This window comes from Mycteria americana, chromosome 1, assembly GCF_035582795.1.
Source record: "Mycteria americana isolate JAX WOST 10 ecotype Jacksonville Zoo and Gardens chromosome 1, USCA_MyAme_1.0, whole genome shotgun sequence".
Taxonomy (NCBI): domain Eukaryota; kingdom Metazoa; phylum Chordata; class Aves; order Ciconiiformes; family Ciconiidae; genus Mycteria; species Mycteria americana.
The window spans coordinates 51,800,875-51,826,988 of NC_134365.1; the positions used below are offsets into that span (position 1 = coordinate 51,800,875).

General features: G+C 39.6%; 1 protein-coding gene across 2 annotated transcripts in view; it reads right to left on the minus strand.

Annotated features, from left to right (window-relative positions):
• Positions 1-26,114, minus strand: part of FGD6 (FYVE, RhoGEF and PH domain containing 6) — a 74,817-nt gene that overhangs the window by 7,407 nt on the left and 41,296 nt on the right. Inside the window, exons 6-20 of one of the 2 annotated variants that reach the window (XM_075497375.1) lie at positions 25,916-26,067; positions 24,919-25,075; positions 23,592-23,679; positions 17,957-18,007; positions 14,822-14,880; positions 14,632-14,703; positions 14,056-14,124; positions 12,305-12,388; positions 11,032-11,111; positions 5,819-5,921; positions 5,153-5,299; positions 4,195-4,297; positions 1,874-2,001; positions 998-1,126; positions 748-794 (exon numbers count right to left, since the gene is read on the minus strand). In XM_075497375.1, the coding sequence (XP_075353490.1) occupies positions 789-794; positions 998-1,126; positions 1,874-2,001; positions 4,195-4,297; positions 5,153-5,299; positions 5,819-5,921; positions 11,032-11,111; positions 12,305-12,388; positions 14,056-14,124; positions 14,632-14,703; positions 14,822-14,880; positions 17,957-18,007; positions 23,592-23,679; positions 24,919-25,075; positions 25,916-26,067 (1,428 nt within the window). In that variant the 3' untranslated portion in view covers positions 748-788. The remainder of the gene's footprint in view (positions 1-747; positions 795-997; positions 1,127-1,873; positions 2,002-4,194; positions 4,298-5,152; positions 5,300-5,818; positions 5,922-11,031; positions 11,112-12,304; positions 12,389-14,055; positions 14,125-14,631; positions 14,704-14,821; positions 14,881-17,956; positions 18,008-23,591; positions 23,680-24,918; positions 25,076-25,915; positions 26,068-26,114) is intronic. The other variant, XM_075497369.1, reaches the window with a different exon arrangement.

The following is a 26,114-nucleotide window of genomic DNA, read 5'->3' on the forward strand; positions in this document are numbered from 1 at the left end:
TTAAGATATTTTTAGAACTACTTGGGTTGTTTTACTATTGCCCAAGGCTGTGGTGGAAATAACATCACAGGTTTTGGACATAATTCAGAAGTTCTAAAATAAAGGTTGGCACTACAGCAGGAACAACCCAGGAACAAATCTGAGCACAAACCAGGAAACACACCAGAGTGGGGGTGAAGAAGGGTAATTCTTTACACTACACTTTACACTATCTAGTCAGGATAGGTTGGGCCTTACATTTTGAAAGAGATAGCAATACCTTTAAGCAGATGCTTTGGATATTTGCTCTTGAAAGCTATTAGCAAACTGTAACATACAATACAAAAAAGCAAAACCCAAGATCTTCCAGTGCTACAATACAGCTATATATGTTGCAAAACATTGTAAGATGCAATAAAACTACATCCTCAGCACATGCTGGGATGTGCAGAGCTTATATATAGGTTAGAGATTATTCCACACTGCAATAGGACTACACATTCTAAATAAAAAAGCAAATGCCATTAGATAAGATGCATTTCTTTTTTTCTACTGCAGCACTGTATATTAAATAATAACTCCAGGCTGAAGACAACAGTTTGAGGAGAAGTAGAGAGATTTAGTTTGCCCATTTTCCAAGCATTCAAAATACCTTATGGAACTGCAGAACAAGATATTTCAAGATGCTTTTATAATGTTGGCTTTGCCACTAGTCCAGTGTGATGCATCCAAACAGACCCCCATGTATTCAACTGACTCAGAACATACCTACAACTGTGCAATGGTGTGCAGTGCAGAGGTACTCAAAGCTAGGTCTGGAATCAGAAACAGCGTAGCTATATCAGCGTATTATGGTACCAAGCTCACTGGGCCTTTTCAAAATACTACATCGCAATCAGATCAATTGCTGTAAGGTGATCTAATTTTATAGCTTGTTTCTAGATCATAAAAATAAACAACTTTGTTACAAAGACAGTATTATCATTGTATATTTGATTTCTAATATGTAGTCTCTTACCTCACTAGCAGCATATGTGTATAGCACCTTATTTTTTATAACAAACCATAGGTGTTTCCATGGTTTCTTACTGCCCTTAGATCTGTGTAGGTAACCACTCATTGTAGAGTCTTCTGTATTTGCTGAAACCTGAAGAGAGAAAAAAACAAAACAAAACAAAACAACAACAAACAAACCCCAAGAGTATGTATGCATCTGTCCAGGTTTTCGCAGTACAGCTTTTTTTTAAAACAGATCTTCAGAGCCCTCTCCTGTCAAAGACTCAAATTCTTACCTGATCTCAAGTTAATGTTGCTAATTAACTCGGATGGCTGAAAGAAAAATGATTCTGTCTGCCACCATCTATCTGGTCTGGAAGACGGGTTTCTGCAGTCACTAAGGGTTGGAACTTAAATTGGATGCAACAGGACAAGAGAGGGCTGAAACTCTGAGGACAACGTACAGCTGCAGAACACACGTTCCTATATAAGAGGAAAAATTACTTCCTCCCACTCCCAAGACCTCCAGTGTAGGTAGGCAGAGTTTAGCTCTACCTTTCCTAATCATAAGCCAAGAGCTGAGTTGGTGTAGGAGTATTCTCATTGACTGTTGGTACAGAGGTAAATCACAATTCCTTGAAACACAGGGAAGCAAGAAAGAAATTACAATTCTGACTATCTCTCTGAATCACAGTCTCACAGGTATTTACACAGTTTATACACTGCTTCATATTTCAGGTCCCTGCCTATATAAAACTAAGGCCCAAACCACTGTTACAGGTGAATTTTGATGTTTGATTCTAGAGAAGATGCCTAAAATACAGAATTATTTTTTTCATTGTTAACATTGATGATATAATACCAACAAGGCATTACTTTAGACCAATAAAGCACTTACTTCTTTGAGGGCTGCAGGAATTTTTTTCTGCTTTCTTCCAGAGGGAATACTATGTAATACTGTAGACAAGGCACTTGATGGAGATTTATGGTTGACTGGGGATCCGCTCTTAGGAGTGCACTGGTTATCTAAAATGCACAGGATGAATATATTGCTTTCAGGTCACAGATGACTAAACACAGGCAATGATTCTTGGACTTTTTTTTTTTTTCTTATAAACAGCTGACATTCCAATTACAGTGTTTCAATAGTAACACCTAATCACATTAAATTCAGTGTTGAATTAACTTTTCAGTATTATCATCAACACCATAAGTTAGAATCACCCAAATCACAATCAGACTAACAAAACTCAAGAAATTTAAAACTAAATGGTTGGTCTTGTTTGTTTTCAAAGTCTATTTTCTTGATGTTGAACTACCTTTGCCCATAAGCAGGGTGAAAATTAGGTCTTAAAAACCACACCGAATTTTTAGAGCTGTCCTCTGCAGTTCAGTCTGTGCTTTACATCTGTTCCCCAACTCTGTCCTTCAATACTATACATCTGTTATCTTCTCAGCTTTTTTCAGTATGGATGCTGTAGGGCTCCTCTTCCAGCATCATGCCATCACACACACACTTCTAGAGATTCCCATCTCCAGAGCACGTGCTGTCTTTCTCCACTGCTGCAGGCAGTTCCTTCATCTCTCTTGGAAGACTTCTGCAACACTTCACCCCTTTAAAACCCCGTTTTCTAGCAACACCCACCACTATTTCCCAGCCCAGCCTGGAAGGAGTAGGGCTGCCCTAAGCTTCATTACCTCCGCTTCTAAGAGTTGCCCTGAACACGGTGAGGCTCTGAAAATAATGAGCAGAGCAGGAGAATAATTGGATTGCCAGCTGTACCACACCTGCTCTGCAGCTCTTTTCCCAGCTACAAGCACCTGCAATTGCCTGCAGCACAGCAGCCTCTAGTGCCCAATGCAGAGACCTGCAGGTGGTCCAGGCAATCCGTCTTCCCCATCATTGCAGGCTCCCACACCACCACTTCCAAGCGTTGTTAATGTTGTTTTCCACATCCCCATGACAAATGCCACTCTCAGCACACTGGAGGCCATAGCTGGATTATTTCACTGGGGCATCACAGATTTCCTCATACCCTAGAGAGCTTGTGTCAAACTGGAGCCTCTGCCAGAGGGAAGGGCAGCAAACTGTTTCAGTCCATGCTTATAGCTCATTTCTGTATTTTAAACTAGTCTTTGGAAAGAATTCAGAGCAAGTCTTGTGAGATGGGACTGGATTCCCACCTCACTGGGAGGTGCCCCCGTTGATTTTACATTCATTTCTGCATAATGATATGAAGCTCCTTCAAAGAGATGGATTTGAGTTCCCTCAGGATGAGAAGGAAACTGACTCAATCTCCTCTCTAAGCAAATGTTATTACCACCACGCATCAGTAGTACCACATTCTCTGGAAGTGTTTCAATGAAAATAGCTCTAGTGATGGTGTTTTACATTGAAATCCATGTTGCCAGTGTGCGATAGGCAACCATTAAGAGTTTGCCCTCAGAACTGTGGTGCAGATATGCCAATGTCTTGAATTCCAGATGAGCCAAGGCTTGAGGCTGAAGAGACTCAGCTTCAGTAAGATGAAGATGTATGTTGTTATAGAGGCCAAGAACTTCAGCTATCTCAGCAGCTTAGCTGGCAAAAATGAAGTTTACAGGCATACAAGTTACAGAGAGTAAAAGTACATGTGAACCCACTGGGAGATCATGATAAGCTGCAAGGACTTTAACGTACACTTGTACCCTATGATTAATGAAAAGCAATGTAACACTAGTTATCTCAAAACGAAAGCAGCATAAGATACATGTCATTATCGTAGTGCAAATGCATGCATGTTTCTGGAAGGAAGTGCCAGTGTATTGCAAATTCACTTCCTAACTTACTCCACAGAAACTTGTTTGGGCTCTTATAACCTCAGATGCCTTTAGATTCGAATTAGGAAAAATTTCTTCACTGAAAGGGTTGTCAAGCACTAGAACAGGCTGCTCAGGGAAGTGGTAGAGTCACCATCCCTGAAGGTATTTAAAAGATGTGTAGATGTGGCGCTTAGGGACGTGGTTTAGTGGTGGACTTGGCAGTGTTAGGTTAACAGCTGGACTCAATGATCTTAAAGGTCCTTTCCAACCTAAATGATTCCATGATTCTATGCCTATTACTTTTCAGGCACTAGCAGAATTAGGCACTTGAACCCAGCAGTAAAGATGAGGCACAGACATACCACGTTAATGAGGGCCACAAAAAGAAGACAGACAGTTTGTGCAGATTTTCTTTACCTTGTTTCTGTAGCTCCCTGAAACAATGATCACATACTCTTGCTGGCTGGTTTTTCATATAGTCTAAACCATGTTTATTTGATGAACAAGCTTGACAGACAATCTGCAAACAGATAAAAGCATTATTGTACATGACGTGCACCTGTAAATCACCAAATGCTCAGAGACGTTCACTTCAGTACTGTTAATCCCATAACAGAACCTGAAATAGGCACTATTTTACATTGAAAATGGTTTAAAATCTTGGCTTTTCCTTATGTCCTTATGTTCAACATGCTGTTCTTTCCTCCTCTAAATGATAAAAATTTAAACAGAAAAAAATCCCTGAATTACACAAGTCAATAAGCTAACGTTAACAAGCCGTGAAAAGTAGAATAAGCCTACGGTGTTACTGAACTGTTTAAATCATGGGCTTTTAAAGAAATAACTAAAAATAGTCATTGCTCTCTTGACAATTTCTCCACAACACAGATATCTCAACTGCATTGAATTCTATATTCTCACTTGATTAAAACAAGAAAAATAAACTTTTATTAGATATACCTTTCATAAGTGTTAAAAATAAAGTAAGTTTGGTACTAACTTAAAACCAAAATCATTATTTATCTTATGAAAATTAGTGAGGAAGATATTTCTCTCATTTCAGCTAACATTCTTTGTTTGTACTACATAACTGCAGAAGCAGAAGACAACCATAAATAGTACTCCAAAATGCAAAAAAAGAAACATGTAACAGGTTAAAAGGTTGGCCACCGGTCTGTCATAACACCTTATTCAAAAAAAAAAAAAAAGAAAGAAAAAGAAAACCAACCCAACGTGTTGTTTTTAATCCATATAATTGTGTCGTAGTTCAGTGTTCCCTTAAAAGAGTTGTTTAGGTGCAATCAGGCTCCATCTGTATTTGTCACACAAGGAACCTGAATGACTAACTGAAAAGGTAATCATGAAATTGCCCAACCTTTCCACATGCCCTGCAGTGATGCCTTCTCCATGTCAACGTGAATTCACTGGTACAGATCATACACATAGTGGCTCTAGTATCAGGGATCCAGATTGGAGCCTTTGATCCCAGAGGACTATCTTCTTCCTGTTTCTCTGGATCTGCCTGAGAGAACACAGGCAGAATACCATTACATTCAGTGATGAGAAATAGGATTAATATTTATCAGTGATTATAGGTTAACTCTTAATTACATTGGAAAGCCTTCTCCGATAAATTGTCATGGTCTTAAATGTTATCTAGTATTTCATCAGTGACTGTTATAATGCAAGCCTGAAAACAGAGCTGCATTTAATCAGTTCAAAAAGGCTGTGTGACTTTCAAGCTTTACCAGCCTATTTATATCAACAGCTGATATATTTTAAAATCTTTTCATTTCATCTTTCTGTTCACAAGATTACCAAGAGAACTGAGAAAGCTGGTTTGGGTTTTTTGGAAGAAAATAATTTTAAATTTATGAGGTAGATAACATTATGAAATATCAGTCTGTTCCATCATCTGTTCACTTATCATTTACCATCCTGTTTTATTATTCATCATGGAATGCCTCTTGTATCTCTAAACACCTGCAAAGAAACTTTATATTCAAAAAGGGAACAAACCAACAATAATGGTGTGATATACCTCTTCAAGACTTTTGCTAGGATTAAATGTGATTCTCTTTTTTGTATATTCTTCAATTGACTTAGAGATAGCTTCTAACCACTCATCTCTTTCTGTAGCAGAACTGTTGGAGTAAAAAAAAAAATCAATTTATTATTATTAACATTTAAAACTAAGAAGCAAGTGTTGATTAGAATTCCATTAGCTTTATTACACATTGACTTAACTCTCTTGCAATTTCAGTTTTATAGACCGTCTCTAGTTCCTACCGAAACTGGCATTATTTTAACTGTCTGCATGGTGTCAGTTATTTGTGTTGATTAATACTAAAAAAGATTTCTGTGTCTGTTGTTATAATGTGGATTCCCTCCCTCCCTTTCCTCCTTCCAAAACACCCTGTGATTGTGTCAAGGCTTCTATGTCCTTGCCTCCCGCTTCTCCCTGGACCCTTGAATAGCTTGAGTAACACTGGTGTAAATGGTGCTCCCAGAACAAAGGCATGGGCCCTCCCTCTTGAGGGGGACTCTGAAATTTCAGTAAGCCGTTTTTCCCCCCTTTCTACTGTCTCAGGGTGCAGTTTGTTATACCCAACCCCAAGCTTCTGTCAGAAAAAAATACGCTGTCTCTTCCCCAGCATTGTGCTCCTGACTGTTCGCTCCTACCAGGTCATGCTGCTTTGAAATAATGCTTTTTTTCCAATTTTCTTCCATCGGATTAGCTAACCCGAAGAGATAAACAGATGAGCTTACTGTATCTCTTTATCCCACAGCTGGTAGATCACTAATCAAGTGCAGGGAAAGCATTAGGCTGAAGTGGCATGGCTCCGGGAGCAGGGAGAACAAGGAGCGTCTGGCACAGCAGGAGCCTGCAGCTATACTGGATTACGTGCAATGCCAAAGTGCTTCCTGAGCACGCTACTTTCATACAATATAAATCCATGCTGCTGCTGCCGCAAAGGGCAGCTTACCATACTCCCTCTCGGCCATTAAGTCTTATTTTCTCCCTTGTGCCAGAACACACATGGCTGCACAGTGGGCTGTAAGTGCAGTGGGGTGGACTGGGAAACAAATCCATATTAAAGCAAGCCATGGACCTGCCCTTCCTCTGGATCAATTCACCAACTGGGTTCATCATGCAGCTGAACAACTACTTGTGCCAGCACCATGGAGGGTGCTCTGAGGAAGGAAGAAGCAGTTTTGTGGCAGAGGAACAGCTAGACCACTTGTTTAAGATGCCTTGCCAGCTTTAAAAGGGCTTCTAAAATTTAAACCAGTATCTACTACCAACATTTTTTTTATTCCTCACTTCTTAAATAGTATCAAGTAAATTGTTTAAACCAAGCAATTGAACATGATGAATATATAAAGGAAAGTTAGGGACAAGGAAAGCAATGGTTTACCCAAATTACGCTGCAACACCAATTCTTGTTTAATGGCTTTTGTAGGTGAATTTGGAAGCTTTGATCATCTTTGAACATTTAAGGAAAATACTTTGAGTCAGGGTTTTGAACTGGATGAAATTGAGTACTAAACAGAATCAGAGAGGACAAATCTGGTAGAGGTAAACATGGGGGAAGCCTGTGAGGCACCAGGGAAAAAACCGATCTAGCGCACACAGCAACGAAATCACAACAAAAGGAGAGGAAGTAAGATACAAGCAAGAGAAAAGCAATGTATTATTGTCTGTCCCAATATCGCACACTCTGAGCAGAACATTTCGTTCAGTTTGTTTACCTTTGCTTCCTCACCCCGTAAGAGCAACTGGTCTGCATTAGCTACATAACATTCATAACTAATCAACTCCTTTGGCTTTTTCAAAATATAGTTACATTTAATTAGGTTCCTAAAACTATATTAAATAATTAAATTTAAAGTTGGCCCAGTTTTTGGAGATTACGCATGCCCCGTCATGTGGGGCTTGCTACATACAGGGCTGCTCGCACAACGAGCTACATGGTTTACACCCTAATATTTCGCTAGGGAGCTCGCACTTGGAAGGTTTGCTAGTGCTAGCCTTTAGGGTTGTTTACAATCCTTCGGAACTTAAGAGCAAAGGCGGTGCCATCAGCAACTGAACTGATGTAATGGTTTGCTGCAGCAAAATAGGCAGTGTTTCTTCTGCTGTCACTCCCAGCCCTCCCCCACAGCTGCACAGCCCCACCACCTCCCTCACTGCAGGTCCAGTATTTGTTGCATCCTTCCAAAAGCTGTTTTATTGACTGAAATGGCAAGGTTTTCCTAGGGTTTTTTAAATTTTTTTTTTTTTAATTTAAGATTTTATTTAACAAAACAGCAGAAAACTTTTAAATGGACTGCAGAGAGCCCCAGCAATTGTTGGTTTGCAAACACGTGTGCTAGGACCACATGTCGCAGCTGCCCAATGGAGTAAGCAGCTCGGTGGTCCCAGGAGGGCTCACAGAAGTATGTCCCTGTTGTTTCCAGGATCAGAGCCTTCGGGCACCTCTCTCAGCTGAGCTAGCCTTGCATGAGCTGTCCTTAATGTCAGGGGAGGCGATGCAGCTATGTCTGCCTGGGGTGGCTCTTCGCTAGCCTTACGGAGGGGGACGGGGCCAGCTGGCCTCAGACCACGTCAGACTGGCACGACTATTGTTTTCAGGACCAAAGCTTTACTTCTGCACAGTGCTGTATCGTGCAGATGCGCTAACTTGTTTCTCTGATTAAGAGATTTCTAGTACAATACTGCATTGTACCATGTAAAACAATACACATTCCTACAGATATCCCAGAAAAACTGAAACCTCAATCCAGACTAGATAAAGCAGAATACTAATGCAGTCAGTAAAACTAAAACTGAAGCAACAAAGACTCTCGTCCAGGCATTAATCTATACTTCAGTTATTAACTGGCTGACATTTTATTACTAGCAATTTTTCACCAGCTTAATTGCTCCCCTCCCTGTCTCTGCCCCCAGGATCATTTCAGAATCTCTTCGTTGGTGTACACTCCACATAATGCTTATTATTTGAAAAAACACGGAAGTCAAATTTGTCTCCAATGTCTGTAAGATTAATTTGAACAGTTTTGTAATTGAGATTTTTACCACGTAGAGGCCAAGAAGTTGTTAGAAGGAGGTATCATTAAAAGGAAGATGCAGTCTGTACTGACAAGATACTGATTCTCTTCACATCCAGGATATTTATCAATAGGAACAATATAATTAATTGGGGAAAAAATATATGCAAGCACCTATTGCTGGTAGTTTTTCACTTGTTTCCCTCCTACACCACAACAGACCTAGGCCTTGCTTACAGACAGGTAACAATCTGAAAATCCTCATTTATGCATGGGGCCCCCAGCACCTCCTTCATCCCAAGCAAATGCAACCTCTCTGTCACTGTTGTGTAACTTAGGGTTCTTGCACACACATAGCTTCCAGCAAGTATAAAAGTAACAGAGCTGAATGCTCTCCAAAGATGCAAGACCAACAACGCTAAAAAAGAAAGAGCAAATCAGAGCAGCTTTAGTTGCTAATGTGAGGGTAATTCCAGTAATTTCAAGGTCAAGACAAAAGCATGTCACAAACTCTGCCCAATTTGATGAGAATGTTATATATAGGGGTTTTTCCCTATGGACCAGCATGTATTTCACAGGAGTTGCTTTTAATCTACCACTTAATCAGTTTCTCAAAAAGACAACTCTGTCCTGTTTTGTGGAAAATAGGTAGGTCGTATTTCAAGATTATGATCTTTTCACAAGTTCCAATGATTTTTTACAATTTTTTAAAATTACTGAATTAGAAGTGAAATGCTGTTTAAAGTCAAGCAGAGATAAATCCACATTGCCTACTGCAATCCCATAAATGTCTTCATGTATCTGTGTGACACCCAGCCACCAAGGCACCTAAGCAGCACGGACCTACTCATATACTACTGGAGCAGAATCATACCCTAAACTGTGAAATGCATCTTTTTTCCCCAATGTGCAAAAGAACCATAAGAAACATTTAAATTTGTTGAAAAAATACAAAACCACTCCTTTCAAGTCTGTTGTTATAAATAACTACTACTCAGACAATTGAGCTACTTCCTTTGGCTACTTTGACAAGGTTAGCCTTGGTCTACCCCTCAGCTAGAGATACTGCTATCTTTTGTGCAGACATCCTCATGTCAGTATTTACAAGGTCACACAAAAAGCAGCAGTCTGCCCTTGCTCAGCTTTGCTAAACTAAAGAGAAAACATGTCTGTCTTCATTGGCATCAGCACTGTCACAAATGTCAGAACATATAAAACTCCAACTCAAACACAGTAAAAACAACAATCCACAAAAACCAGGTCTTTCCTAAAGGCATCTCGGTGAAGGCAGACCAGAGCTGCTCTGGTTTAGTGGCCATGTATCCTTTTGCTGCTACACGGAGAATTTTGTTTTCTGGTAAAGACAAGCACCATTCCAGTAATTGCTGCTATTTCCATAATTTCAGGTTCACCGAGATGCATTTCTTGTTTCAATTACACTGTTATTTTAGCTAGAAGAACAGGATGACTTCTTCCAATTTATATCAGTTACCAATAACAATATCAAAAGGTATTGTGGTGCTTCATATCCTGTCCTGTTAACACACTGACGGCGCATTATCAGTAACTTTGGAAGAACAAAAAATACTGACAAGCAAAGCCTAAAGTTAATTTAATTGAAACAATTTTAATTCTTGTTCCTCTCAAGGAAAGGCAGCGAGAGGATAATATTTCAATTTACTTAAAGTTTCTGAAGGTGTAGCTACGGTGAAAAGGAGGAACCAAGCAAGAGTTTTATTCACTCTGATTAACAGCTAACTGTCTTGAGGACAGCAGAACCCCTACCAGCTGCAGCCTTAAGCCCAAATTGCTCAAATACCAGCCACATTTACTATAGCTTTTGTGCTTCTATCCATCACTTCACAATGGGCAGTCTTCCTTACAAATCAGGGTGAACTGTATTAGAGACTACAAATTCATATGGTACCTGTGAAAATTCTTACATGTGACCAGGCTTTCTTTCTGCCAGCCCACTTAAAAATAAACTTAAATTTTCAAAATCAGATTTTGAATGTGAACAAAAGTAAATTAGAACAAAGCCTACCTTATTTTCAGAAACCCATCTGTCACTCTCTCTATTCTGTAATTACTCTAGCCAAGGGTAACTTTTCATTACATAAGTGCAAAATAAGCTATAAAAAGCTTACGTGGCCTGTTTGAAATCACATAGTTTTTAAATCATTATTCATTTGTAAGACTTACCTTGCTGAAAGAATGAAGGATCTCTCTACACTTTCAATGTTCAGTTCATTCTGATATGCTTCCTGGGTTGGCTTTTTAACCTTCAGTCGAGAGAGAAACTTGACATTCAAACTGAAACAGTACTTTTACAGTTGCTTTAGTTTTACTTACTGTAAAATCTCTTACATTTTTATTGCAGAAGGGGTACATTGGAGAGAAAAATCTCAAAAGTAGGAGATCATACACCAGTCCGGAGGGCCCAGCTACAGTAAGATTACATGCAGCCTACCATTTTATTTCACTGTGGCCCCATACAAACACTGGAGATGTACAGGGGCATGAAGCTCAAGAGCTATCAGGCACCTCCTGCTGTGCTTCAATGTGCCCAAGCCTGTTGCCCTCTAAGAACCTCCTGCAACTGGGCAAAAAAAGGCCCTGCTGCTGCTGCAGGACAAGACGTAGCCTACTGGTGTACCCAGAGTGGGCATCTGCCCCATGCCCCCAAGGGCTGGACCACCCTGCTGATCCTTCTCAGCTACCAAGTTTCAACCAGAGAGAGGTTTAAAAGTTAAGAGTGCTTCTGAGCCACCACGGGACAGCTGCTGGCAGAAGAGATTTTGCAGCTCTGCCTGCAAAAGCTTGGACCTGGGCACCAGATCTGCACTGCACCTGGACTTGGTGCTTTTCTCTGACAGGACCAGAGACAAGCTACTTGATTCCTGAGGCGATGGTTTGTTGTTCGCACCGTCATGTCAGAGACCAGGTCAATGTATATGGCGTGCATGTCCCTTATCACTACCCAGAGGGGCTCCGGGCTTAACTTTGATGCTTTTCACAAAGGCTCAGAAACAGAAGCCATCCCTTCCCTCACAGTTAGCAGATCCCTATAAACCATGGAGATTTGATCCACCAGAAGCTTATCGGGCAGAGATGCCTAATCTCTGGGTGTGGGCAATAAAAAGCAGTTACAAGGCAAAAATGAGGCAGTCCAAACAAAATACAATACAAAAAATAAGTAGGCAGACTACTTCAGAGTAGGACAATACTGAGTGAAATGCAGGCGAGATGATCCTGTGGCAATGGATTTTTTTAGGGAAACCTAGATAGCAATCCCACAGGCCATATTATGCAAGAAACGTTAAGCCTGTAGTTAAGCCTGTAAGTTAAACGTAAGCTCTGGAACATAAGCATCCTTAGTATCTTTTTCCAACAATAAACATAGTTGCATTTTGAAAATTTGAAGGCCTAAGTTTAAATAGATTTGGAGAAAGACTAATTTTAACAAGTGACTTACCTTCATTCCAGCCAATGACAGCATGTTGTTGAGTTTATACATCCCTGACTGAACTGGAGTAGTATACAACAGGGCATCATTGAACTGTAATACAGAAGGAATGCTTTTTAATGACTAAAGACTGTTTAGAGACAGATAATTTCAGATGCATTTTACTGGAAGTACAGAACTCATACAGCACTGAGACCAACTGTCCAGAAGGCATCTTCTACTTCCTATTATTCCACTTAGAATCCAAGAAACATTTTCATTTATGAATTTAGATAACAATAGGTGTCTATTTATATCCCCCTTGTGTAAATATATATTTCGCACATGAGTAAACAGCGCATGGACGTCAAAGAACAGGCTGTCAAAAACAACAAAAATGTTTCTCATGTACACAGCTATATTGTATAACAAACTACTTTAAAAGGATATTAGAATTAACCATTCAAACAAAGCAAAACATTGCAGAAACTTGGAGATAGCAGAATTAAGATTAGCAATTTATTATTATGACGACAAACTTATCCATATGTACTATGTGAATTTTACCAGGTTAAATGTGCATCTACTGTTTATTTCCTGTTCTACTAGACTTGGCTTAATTCGGTGCACTTACTGAACAGCTATTAAGATTTTTGTTTGTTTGTTTTCTGTGTTGTTCAACACATAGATCCAAACTTCATTTACTGCACAAACACAGACCAGAAAACTGAACTGTCTCAGAAGTTTTTGCTACGAGATTCTTTGCAAAATAACTGAATGTTTCACAAGCCTTACTAAATCTTCACAACATGATCCATGGAAAAATCACTGCTTAAGCGTCTAAAGATATAAACACTAACCTGCACCTTTTATATCTAAAAAAAAACCCGCAAAAAACCAAGCCACAACCCCAAAAAAACCAAAAAAGAAAATCTGAGTTAGAGCCACTCAAATGAGAAACATCTGATTTGGGAAGTTCAGCTCGAGATAGCACCAGATTTTTGAGAGTATTACCTTAACTGATATCATTTGCAGTTATCTCAGTGCTTTATATGCTACAAAGTCATCTCCAGAGCATAAGACAGGCACTTGCAAGCTTAGAATATATACTCCATGACTGCCTAGGGAGATACTTATTTGTACTACAGTAACTACAAGACAGATTTCAGCCAGGGCTGTGGACCAGTAACGCCACAAATTACACACAGCAACAGTTGCTTTACTGTCTAAATAGAAGAGAGAAACAAAAGGTTCAAGTGGAAACAGAAACTTCAGAGATGCAAGGAAGTTTCAAAACAAAACAGTAGCAGAGACAGGAAGAGAACCCAGCACTCAACTTCCAGCCCAGTGCTCCGCTCAGGATGCAAGCAGGCTTGTGCAGGGGAAGGAGAGAGGAGGAGGGAGGGAGAGAGGAGGAGGAAGGGAAGGGATGCGATAGGAGCGGTGGAGTTGTAAGTTTTAAGATCTGGTATGGCTAAGTGGAATGGAGTAACTGGTTTAGTTTTTGCACTACCACAGATAACGTCTTCTCATAAAAGCACTCAAATTTTAAACGAGCATTGTTCAAAACAGTACATTTTAGTGAGAAATGGTTTTCTGTTAAAATCAGTGCATATGCAACAGATGATCTCTCTAAATTAGAACTGAGCAAGTAGAACAGCAACAATTGGTCATTTTTCCCACTACCTGAAGTTATTAGTTACTTACATTTGCGGTGTAATGTTTCAACCACTTAAAATTACACTAGTGTTAGGCACACAGCAACATACACAGCATCTTACCAGAAAAAACATTCGTGGCTGCATGACCTTCCGGGACAGCTTCATCAATGTTCCCTCTTTCAGAAAGACCTAGCAAATTAAAACAAGCAATTCAAAACCTAGCTTTTCAGGCCACAAGCCATACAAATGAGCTGACTTTTTCATCATCATTATTATTATGATTATTTTTATTATTACTACACTAGAAGTGCTGCAGGAGTTTTGAGATTCAAGGTTCCCTTTCTGAGAAAGGCTGTTCATCCTTAGGTTTCTCTAAAAGTGAGTGCGAATGGCTATATTACAGTTTTCCATGCTGCATTCGAAACCATGACACATACAAAGTCAAGCTTGAGGAAAAAAACCTGCCTGCAAGATCTGGCAAAGAATCCTATTCTAAAAATCGTAAGTTTTCATCAGATAAATGCTTAAAAAAAACCCCACACATATGGAGAGGCAATATTCATTTGACTGTTAGAATCGAGTAATTAAGCGATGGACCATTTTCTCCTTGGTATATGCCAGCTTCAGTACTTTGCTTGCATATCATCTGTGCTGCACTTTTACTGCAATCTGCTGAATGCCATCTGGAGGACCTACCCTTCCTGGCTGTACAATCTCATGGTGTCCATTTAAACTGTACTGAATCTGCATGAGTTTCTGAAAGTTATCCTACAGGGAGAAAAAGCAAAAGGTAAGTAATTGCCCTTGCATCTGTGACTTTAAAAAAAAAAAAAAAGAGAGAGAGAAAAAGCTTTACTCAACCAGCTTCATAAGTCAAAATACTTACTCCCTGCTTCATGATGTCATTGGCATGGTTTGCAACTTCTATGACAACAGCTAGAGCATCTGAAGGATGAAGAAATCATGCTTTGGTTATACAGACTAGTTAGCATTGGTATTATGTAAAGCACAGGTACAATATTGCCCTTCCATATCACGTCAAGATTCAACGACCTAACTGTACAGTCACTGCATTCAGGAGCACTTCCCATAGGTTCCAGAGCCTTTGGATCATGGTTTAATAAGTGTGCCCTCGCAAGTCAATCATTTCTTACAGCTAATCAAAACAGTTCACAAGCAAAATTAAATTCTAGTTTATCACACAGATATTTACTTTAATTTCAACGTCTCTACTTAGAGCAGAAAAGTTAACAACATTTTAATTGAGAATATGTAGAGATTAAGTTTTTTCCATTTTACACAACTGCCTCCAGTGCCAGTCATGGAAGACTATCTAGAAAAATAATCCAAATATTTGTGATTTCTTTCTTCTGCTTTTAGTTTTGCTGCTCCTCAAGGTCACAGTATAAAGTTCAAATTTCTAAATTTCAAACTTTTTATACTAGAAGGAAAAAAAAAAAACTCTGAAAGAGAAGAGTTACCAAAGACAAGGGATTTTATTAAGTACTGATATTTAATAACTAGCAACTCGACTGTAATATATGCTGAGGTGTAACTGCAAAAAGGGGTTACATAAAAGGATTATGTAATTTACTGAACAGTGAGCGTATATGAAACAGAACCCATCCAAGGATCTTACCCAAAAACCTGTAATTTACTTAAGTAGAAAAAAAAAGACTAATTTAATTGAAAGCTAGAACAACTGCTCTGATAAAATGTAGTCTCCAAAACATCTGGCACCTTCTGAGTAGCTGAAGTGCAGTCAGGCACTTCAAATAAAGGAACTACATTTGCTTAAAAGTCCACAGAGAAGCCTACCAAACCAGGTAAAACCAAAGCCTTGGGTTTTTTTTTTTCCCAGATAACCATTAGAGTGTTAGTACTGTAGAATGTGTTCACTTCCCTTATTGTTGAGTTCATATTCAGAAAGAAGGCACGTTAAAAGATACAGCTTTCTGAACTGAACGGTTCAGAAGGTCATGAAGCCATATAAGAAACTAAACTGAGGTGCGAACAAAAAGCTCCTCCTAAGTCAATCCAAGGAGAATTTTTGTTCAAGATTTTCATGAACCAAGGCAATGCAAGCACAGGAGTCAAACAGTGAAAAGGCATAGCACGTATCAAGCATTTGATCAAAATTTAAGTTTAGATATAGATGTCATGATGTCAGCTGAGCCTGCTGAAAAATAGCTGGTGGTCTCCTACTAGGAAATGTTGGAGCTGCTCCAGCTAACACTCCCCAGCTCCCAGCTTGAAAGAAAACGAAGGGAAATTTAGCTAAATTCATGAAGACAGGAATGAGTACCTGCATTTTTTGTTACAGTTTCCTTCATCTATCAGCTATTATGTCTATGAAAAACTTAAAATTTTACTCATTGACTTCAAGAAAGATTGAAGAATGTTAGAGAAAATTTGCTGGTTATTGAAGGGAAAGTTCCAGGATCTCAGAGCTACTTACACAGCCAAGACTAAATGAGTCTAAACAACAACATAAAATAATCTATAGGGTCAAAGTCCATAAACAAAGTGTTTTTTGGCAGGGAAGAGCATTCCAATTCTTATACCACTTAGCTGGAGTAATGTATTCAAATGAAGGTCAGCAGGAAGAATTGTGGTGTTTGGGTTTTTTCCCAAGAATACTAACCATAACCAAACCTAGTCTTCATCCCCCCTCCCCGTGGAATTTAACAAAGCAAAGTCAGAACTAAGTTAAGCTTAATTATCACAAGAAAGATCTTGGTGTGTAAAGATTAGATTTTCTTTTCTTACCCAGTTTCAAAGACAGATTATCAAACATGTCAAATGCATAAAATTAACACCGTTGTTACAACTAAGCTTCTGCTTTTATCTTTGATGTATGAAGTGAGAGAAAAATACTGTGGAAGGTACAACTACAAAAAACACAGAAGCTGGAGAAATCACAAGAAAATGTAAAGTAAAATATATATTTGAGTTGCTCACTTTTCAGATGGTCAATTATTTAATGTGCAGTGCGAGCATTAGTTTGTTCACAGCCATTAGAAGTGCAAGACAAACTTTCCTATCTCTTAAAGAGTCATAATTTAAAATATTTTTGGCTTACATTTTCAATATACTCAAACAAATATTTCTAAATGTCCTAAGAAAGATATTTACTCATAAATTTTACGGTACTGTATCAGCAGACAAAGCTATAAGAAAGCAAACTTGGGTGATTGAAGGCACTCATTTACTGCAGTCCAATCAACTACATCTGCACAACCCTTCTAAAGATAACGGGCTTGCACAAATGTCACTAAAGAGACTGAACTAAGTAACAGGGCCTCATGCAAATGAAATGGAAACATTGACTGGGAGCATTTTTAGCACTGCTGAGGCACACACGTGGAAGAAGCAAACAGTCTGAACGTGCATTGCATTGCTACACTCAAGTTAAACCAGCTTAATCTCAAACTACCATGGAACATGTAGTCCTGTCCTCTTCCATCACCAACTATTCCTTCTCATTTCCTCTTGTCTCTTTCCCCCCCACATGCTGGCAAACTTGTGGAATTCACTTGTGTTTGTGCAACTTGTGACAAGTCAAACTGGAGAACTCCTGAGGTTAAATATAACCCAGAGCAGCTCCTTGATCTTGTTCACTCTTGCCATATGAACACTTGTCCTGGCACAAGGAGAGAGGAGGAGGCCAGAAAGGCTCATAGCTGGGGGTGAGCAGCTGGTAGACCAGACTGCCTATCATGAAAGGTCCACAGATGCAAGGACTGTCTCTTTCAATAGCAGTGCCCAAAATATCTGCTTAAGCTGCCTGTGGAACTTCACTCTTATCTCTTGGTTTCAACTCAAAGGTGAGCTGACACCACTGTCAGCTCCAAACTTTTTTGAAATACAAGTTTTCAATCTTTCAGTATCTCTGCTGAGAAACTTAGAACTAAATAGAAAACATTTCTATTACTGGCTTAGTATTTGCATGCATTTAAAATTTAGAAACATTATCACAGGCACATAAGCTGTTATTTCTTTAATCTAAAGAGACATTTACCTTGAGTATCCCTATAGTCTGCAGATTCTTCTAAAAGATTCTTTAAATAATCTGTACAAAGAAAAAAATAATATGGTTTTGTTAAAGAAATAAACAGCACCAGAAAGTAGTAAAACCCACCTTTTCCCTGGCAATCTGCTTTTCAGGCAGACCTATGCCACAAAGATCTACTACTTAATCTTTTAAATCTGTCAAAGTAATAACAAAAGGAAAACCAGCATTTCCATAATGAAAGTATATCATGATATCTTGCTCAGGGAAGATAAGGTTATTGAAGCAGTGGCCTCCTCCAAAGACAAATGATACGTTGTATATATAATTCCAGAACAAAACAAGCAAATGAAAAATAAGTACATATTTCCAATAATTTACATTTAAGCTGATGCAAAAAATTTTGAAGATTATAGATATTTGCCTGAGCACCTCACTTGTCTATAGAAGCTAAGAAAAAAAGTAGTCCATTACAGAAGATCTGATTATGATTAATATTTTTCAATAATAGAAGTATTATAGCCTCCTCCCAATGTTCAAATAGGCATTTTTGGTTTTCAATTATAAATTTAGTTCCTCAACCACGAGATGGCACCCTCAATCCATTAAAGTCTTCGTAGTTTTAAAATCTATTTTACTTAGCTAAAATTAACTCCAAATGTGTGACTATACAAGAAAACATCTCCCTTGAGTTTCCATTCCCTGGTCGAGTGTCTAGTTCACCAAAAAGTACAATATCCTGTCAAAGATTAATATATATCCTCAGTAGAAAGTCAACCATCTATTCTCCACAAGCTACAGCTTTGAACTGCTTAAAATTGAAAGAAACCAAATCAGAAACTTTCAAAGAAATATACATGTTAGATTGATAATATCAACGAATACTGATTTATAATTACCTTTTAAATGAGGTATTAATATTCTGGCAGATCTACTGAAAACTAATCATATGTGATCTAGCAAGCATTCCAATTTTAGCTTTGCAGTTGTACAAGTTTCAAGTAGGAGTGAAATAATTCAACTCCCATATGCTTGCCCTACCCAAATTCATTCTTTTACTCAAGAATGATCAGGAGCCAATTGTTCCTGCCTTCATAAAATGTCTTGCTTCATGCATGCCCCTCAGAGACTGCTCAGTGTATTGTAATCTTTTCCTTATGCAAAAAAAAAAAAAAAAGGAATTATGAAACATGTTTCTGCAGCAGAAATGCTACAAAGAGTAAGAAATCTTGTCACAGTTCATGAAAGCTTTGAGAAAAACAAAACTACAGGAAGAAAAACATTTGGCACTGAAATTTTGTTTTTTTGGCAAAGACCTAAGGGAGGATCCAAGAGAGAAGCATGAAGAGCAGGTTGGGGTGAAGGAAGAGGAACTGGCTGGGGTCTCCAGCAGGGAAGCCGGGAGGGAGCGCTGGGAGGTCTGGCTGGCTGGGCCACGGGAACACCCACAGCTTTCTGCTCTCCTCGAAGTTTTGTCTGATCATTATCAGGCACTGGTCAATGTGTGATCTTTTAAGACAAGTCTGACATGGCACCAAAACCTCTCCAGCTACACTCTGTAAATATTGCGTCCTTCACGTCCCTCAAGATCTTCTACTGTAGTAGCTACCAGACATTCCAGTGCAATATTTAGGTGGATACACATTCCACTAAAAACAAAGTTCATTTTGCTTTGCCTCGGGTTATGCTGGTAAGAAGCTGGGGTGAGAGGGGAAAAAAAAAAATCAGCAGGAGGTATTTTGAAAGGAACTGAGTTCACATTGTTTTTAACTTGGTTTAACCTAGAGGAACCTATGTCACACATACAGCACCACCTGCCCTGCCTGCTGACGGGTGCTCTCTCAAGTGGGAGCTGTGCCATACCATAAAGCAAACAAGTTGAAGCTTTACAACTGCAACTTGATCTTCATCATCGGCGTCAGCACAAAGGACTCCAGTGGGAACCTCCCAGTATTAAGAATAACTCCTTACAGCTTATACAGAAATACCAGCTTCTTAAAGCTGCCAACCACACGCTCACCTCTACGGGCTAGGAACAGGAGGTGAGGTGGGTATAATTTACTCATATGCAAATGTACTGCTGGCAGTCTAAGAAACTGTTCCCAGTACATGGAGACATCCCATTTAAAATCTACAGTAACTGCACTGGAAACTTAAAACCAGAGACTCAACATGGGAACTAACTGCTTCTTGGCATATTCATGCTTTATGACATGTTCCCCCAAAACAACAACACTTTACATCACTCAAAAACATTTTTTGGATGGGTATATTCTAGCATTTTAAATCATATCATCAGTGAATAGAAGAGGGAAAATTAGAGATTTTAACATAACTGCATTCATTTAAAATTCTGGATTTAACAAGGAAGGCAGCTTTTGCATTACAAGACTGAAGCAGCCAGTAAAACTTGCAACTATAAAATCCTGAAATTGATAAATGTATAATTTTAATCTTAATACTCTCTATGTATATCTGGGTAAGTGGATCTCAGTTCACAGCTAAAACTCAGCTTCAGAGAAGCATCAGAACAGATATTTTTAGTCTCTTCTGTGAATACACACTGGAAACTCTGTGCTTGCGAGTACTTTCTGGAGGTATTGGCTTAAACTATACAGACAAGTGGATTTCACAGACATGAATAACGTTACAGTGAAAATTTAGCAAAAATATTCCTAGATAAAATAAATACAGAAGTCAAATATTAAGGTGGAATGGCATCTACTGTCTTTGCCAAAAAAATTTTCCCCTCTGAACTGTGCTTGAGTTGTTCAGACTAGGAAGACCTTAAGCATAGCTCCAGAAAGGCAAACTTAGAAATTAAAATTCATAATTCTGCTGGATACCCCAAAACACAACAAAAATCAACACACAAGCACACAGGTACTGTTTCTATGAGGAACAAAATTTCCTTATGCCCTGCGTCTACCTGACAGCAGCCAGCACTTCTCTCTCCCGTCTCGCTGGGGGGCAGTGACTATCGCTTCTTCTCCTGCTAAAAATTCTCTTCTGCTTCATTAACTACTTTTTGTCTCAGGTTGTCTAATTTAATTAAGTTAAACTCAAAGCGATCGTTCCCCAACACGTAATTGGCCTCACTTCTGACAACTCTATTTTCGACCTGCAAAGGAGCAGTGTGCTCAAAGGCTTATTTTTCATCCCCCTCAGCCTCCCCTCGCTATACCCCAGTTAAGGACAATAAAAGACTCTCTCTCTGCAAACCTTATGTTGAGAAAAAAAGGAGAGAGACTTATCCTATGACAATGAAGAGCCTGTTCATAGTGTACAGTCTCAAGTCATCTACTCAAATCAGAGGTTTTCAGGAGAGGAGAATCACCTCTCCTTTATTTCTATTAGAAATCAGAGGCCTCTAATTAACCTCCCCAAAACCCCATCTAATATTTGCTGTATAGAACTCGGGGCCAGTATGTGGAGAAGTGAAGTTCACTTGCTGGACTGGAGAAGCTGTATAATTAAACAGAAACACAGCTGAGCTGCGCCTCTCCTTGGCTGATTTATGAGTCCACCTGCTCCTGCTTTTGTTAGCACAAAAGTAACTCCACTTCAAAGCACAGCAACAATCTTGTGATGTGACCGTGTAGCAGCAGGTTACCAGTACAAAGCTGTCCCACTGACACAGAACATCTAAATAGGAAGAAATCCCTGCTGACTCAGGCCTAGCAGCTTCGTTTCCTGGATTATTTTCGCTCCCCTGCTCTTACCCGCTGCCCCCTCCTCCCTCGCCCACAGATCCCCCCCCCCCCCCCCCCCCCTTCAGCTGGGGCGGCTGCTGCATCCCTGCATCTCACCCGCTGCAACAACAGATCCAAAGATTTTGCGTGTCCTCCAAAGGTTTTGCAGCACAAGTTTATACAGAGATTGCTCAGTATTACACAGAGCAGCTGGAAGGTGACAGAGCAGATGGGTCATCCACAGAGATAGGGAAGAGTGAGAATCTCAAGGACAACAGAAATGCATGATAGATTGAACAGACTGAAAATGAAACAGATCCAAAGTAACACTCCCCAGCCCCAGCATAATTAAATTCTTAGTCTGACCTCTTTTATTGCTCCCATAGAACAAGAGAAAATTGCTTTTCTAAATCAGCAGCCAGCATTGCAAGCCCATTCCTGCCAATAGCATTTGCAGGTGTATTTAAAGCTGGGCAGCCACAGTAAGGTCTGCAGACTGGGGACACCCACAGCAACCCCCATCACCACAGAATGAGTTTTTCCAGATCTAAAACAGCCTGTCCCAGCCACAATGACAGTTAATGATCACGAGAATTCCCCTTCAACATCTGAGTTTTGTTTCAGTGCCATTCACCCCTGACATCTCTCACTTTGCTATGTATATTGACAATGACATTTACTCCATCCTGATCCTCTGTTCAACCTTTTTAATTAAAACCTTTGAAGTTATCCAAAGCTCCGCTGATTTTGGAGTGTGTAACAAGCCTATACAATGCCCTAAGTCAGTATCCTTTTAAAATATAGCAACTCCCCAAATGCCATTTTATGGTTTGATTTCATCAATTGAGGGTCACTAAGATTTTTCCCCTACAGAGCAGTCCATTTAATAAGGGGTTTTCATCTTTTTTTCAACAGCTGTGACTAATGAGACAATTAAAATGAAAACAGTCAACGTTCACAACTTGGTAACTGCTGCATAACACTTAAGTCTGTATCTCCCACAGTATCACTAGTCTAAGTACTTGCTGGGGAAATGCCAACAAGCTGCTACAGAGCCAAAAAAAAAAAAAAAAAGGTCACAGAGCATTTTATTTTGCAGTTACTACATAAACAGAGGCTATTTTTAAATTGCTCATCAAGAAGCAATGGCTTTCAAAAACAATGCCTTAAGTATTTCCAAATCCTTACAGGAGCCATCCCCCTCTTACAACAAACACATCTCAAAATACTTCACAAAAGAGGCCTCTATCATTGCCCTCCTTTTACAGAAAAGAAAGCGCTGCATCATGGAGATGACTTGCTCAAGGTCACCCAAACATGCCAGTGCCAGAGCAGGGTATAGAGCCCAGATTTCCTAGTCCCAAGCCAGCTCTTCAGCCTACAATGCCCCCGTAACAAGTCTTAAGCACTTACTGGTTAACATACACTAAAACATGTGTTTTGCCTTTAAAAGAGAATGGATTTTACAGAAGAAAACACCTGGGTGGGGCAGAAATGGAGAAGCTACTTGCAGAAGTTCACAGCTGCATAGACATCTTTCTCTTCCTTCTCCTAGCTCCACTTTTCCACACTACTTTTTTCCTTCATTTAAAAAACACCAAAAGACAAACAAAAAAAACCCCAAACCCAAAGCAAAACAGGAGCATTCCAACCCTCTAAGAAAATTATGGGCTTCTGTTACCACAGAAACAAAAACCACCACAGGTTTCACGTTTTCCAAGTACTGCTGAACGTACCATCAGAGAACACACCACAGTGTTGGGAATATTAGCACCTCACTTGTGTTATCTTATTGCAAATTATTATTATTGCATTATTATTCTCTTTAAAAAAGCTTCACATATCTGAAGTCAGATAAACACACTTTACAGATGGCTACAGCCACCTGAAAACAAGGTTCCTGGGATGTGTGAAGACTGGCTTCTTAAGCCTGCAAAAGAGCTTGACTGTACCTGTCAACAGGAGCCTGTATTGGGGAATCCTCTGAACTGGCTTGAGCAGATAGTGCTTGAGGGCCAGACTAGCACAGCGGGGGCTCATCTGAAAGAAACACCCAAAATAAAGTAACGATTCTGTGGCAGTCAAGGATTCCAGCAGAAGAAAACATACCTACAAACAACTACCGATTACATTGGATAAGCTTTATCTCAAAAAGGTGCGACTACCACAGTGTTCAACACCGCACTACAGAGCAAGCATTTCCGTGTGGAAGAGCGCATGCAAAATTAATCATGCGTTAGAAGACATCGGTAAGCACTCATACTCTGTGGATTCAAAACAGGTGCTTTTGCTTATGAGGAAGAAAGGTGAAGCTTCCCAGAAATAAAGGAAACACCGGTGGCAAGGGCAACGTGCTCCTTTGTAATCGCTGTCAGTGTCCGTTAGGCAGAAAGGCAGAGACGACAGCAGTGCTCACTGCATAAGTTTTAATTAATCCTCACCTCTAAAGATAACACAGAATTAAAAGATCCATGCTTCAAAAATGTTAATTATCTTGAGTTTGCATTCAAAATAATGTGCATCTGAAACACCGAGTCCTTAAAAAGGCCTCTTATCTTCTTCCTGTCCTTGCTGACTCTACCTCAAGCTCTTCCTTTGCCCACTGTAGGTAGCCTTTTGAACCAGTCGTAAGCAAACAGAGCAGAGATTACCCAAGGGGAAGCCCATGTAATAGGAGTTAAATTCACAGTTTGTGTGGATCATGTGCTTAGGGAACTTGCACCTCTTCTCTGATTTAAGGGAGTTATGTGAAAATCTGGCAATGGTCTTAGGGACATGAATCAGCTTTCATCTAATTGCTGCATGTCCTGGGTTTGAAACTTCTAGACACACACAGATGAGAAAATTCACTTTTTTGTGTTTCCAACTGAAATGAAACACCATTCCCATGAGTAAGCTACTGCCCTGTGATGTGGTAGAGAAATCAACCTGGTTAAAATAGGGCAGTTAATCAGTGCATAGTGTGATCAGGAGACAAAACTGAAAAAAGCAGCTAGAGGAGATTTTGTTAATGTGTCTTTGATGTAATTTGTAGCAAGTGCTGCATCTTCTGAAAATCAAGGTCCTTTATCATATCTCAGTGGTAGCCAAAATCACTAGTTACTTCACAAAATCTGAATTTACTTCTTTCCAGTTCCACCCTACTAAGCCTCAAGCCAAGACTGCAGTAAAAAAACCTCAAAAACCACCAAACTGGAGGATAGTCTCTAAAGCCTTATGGAAGATCACAGCTGCTGAAAAGCCACAAAAAAGGATATATCTTACAAAAGGCTACAATACCTCAAAGTCTTTGACCACTGAAGCAAAACCTGCATTCTTCTTACACTGTTCATCTAATAGTGCAACATTTTTATCAAATTCTTTGATGTAAGTTGAATACATCTTTAAGTAGGGACCCTTTTTAACAAATATATCAGCAATTCTTTGATGTTCGAGCCTAGAAACAAAAAAATAGAGCAATTAGTAAGACCTAAAAAGAGTGTACATCTTAACCCTACAGCAAAACATCTATCTTTTTCACAGTACGATTTACTAGTTTATGTTCTGAACAAAAAGCTTACAGTTCAGCAGATAGGCATCCATCTCAGTAGCTACTCTGAAAAACCTTACCAGGCACACCTCGACACACTAGTTTAGCGTTAGATGACAACCACTTAATACACAGTCTGTTTAAAATGGTCTTGAACTGTTTGAACACTTTAGTACACGCTGGATTTCTGAGGAGACAGACCTTCAGACTTCAAGATGCAGTCTCCATCCCTTAATAGCAAGCATGGGAGTACAGTCTTTACTGATTTCAGTGCCTTTGTCAACAGGTTTGTATACCTGATTTAGATCCACCCACCAGTGTAACTGAGAATGGACTTCAATGGGATTGTGGCTGTCGATCAGCGCTGTGTCTGGTTCGTAGATCTCAACTACCCTTAAAACGCAAACCGGTCTTCAGGACAGCCTCCTTTTCCTCTAATGAAAGCAGCCCACTTATCACGCCCATGAAGGGACCGGAACTTTCAATTAAAAATGAAATTTTAAATAAAAAAGTGTGATTGCTAAAAACATGTATTGACATGCCTTCTGGACCTTTCTGGATACATCTAAATGGCAAAAAGTACATCTAAATGGAACATTATCTCCTGTACTTTCAAAGTCAATTCTGTCATTTAAGAAGACACATGAAACACAAACAAGAGTCAAACCGTGTCACATGGAGTCACATAAGCCCCACAGATAAATTTCAACAACATCAAAGGAGTGGTATCCCTTTATTGATAGTCACCAGTGAGATAATCGCTCTTCCAGTTCCCTCAGGAGGTCCCGATTGAGTTCGTACAGCTGAGGTAGGTAGTACAGGATCTGATTCAGGATCCTGTCCTCAATCACTGGCTTTCCAAGCTGCCTAGAGGCATGCGCCACAGCGTCCCGGAAATCCTGCCGGAGTACAAAGAGGACAGAAACCCCCCTTCCCATGAGCGAAC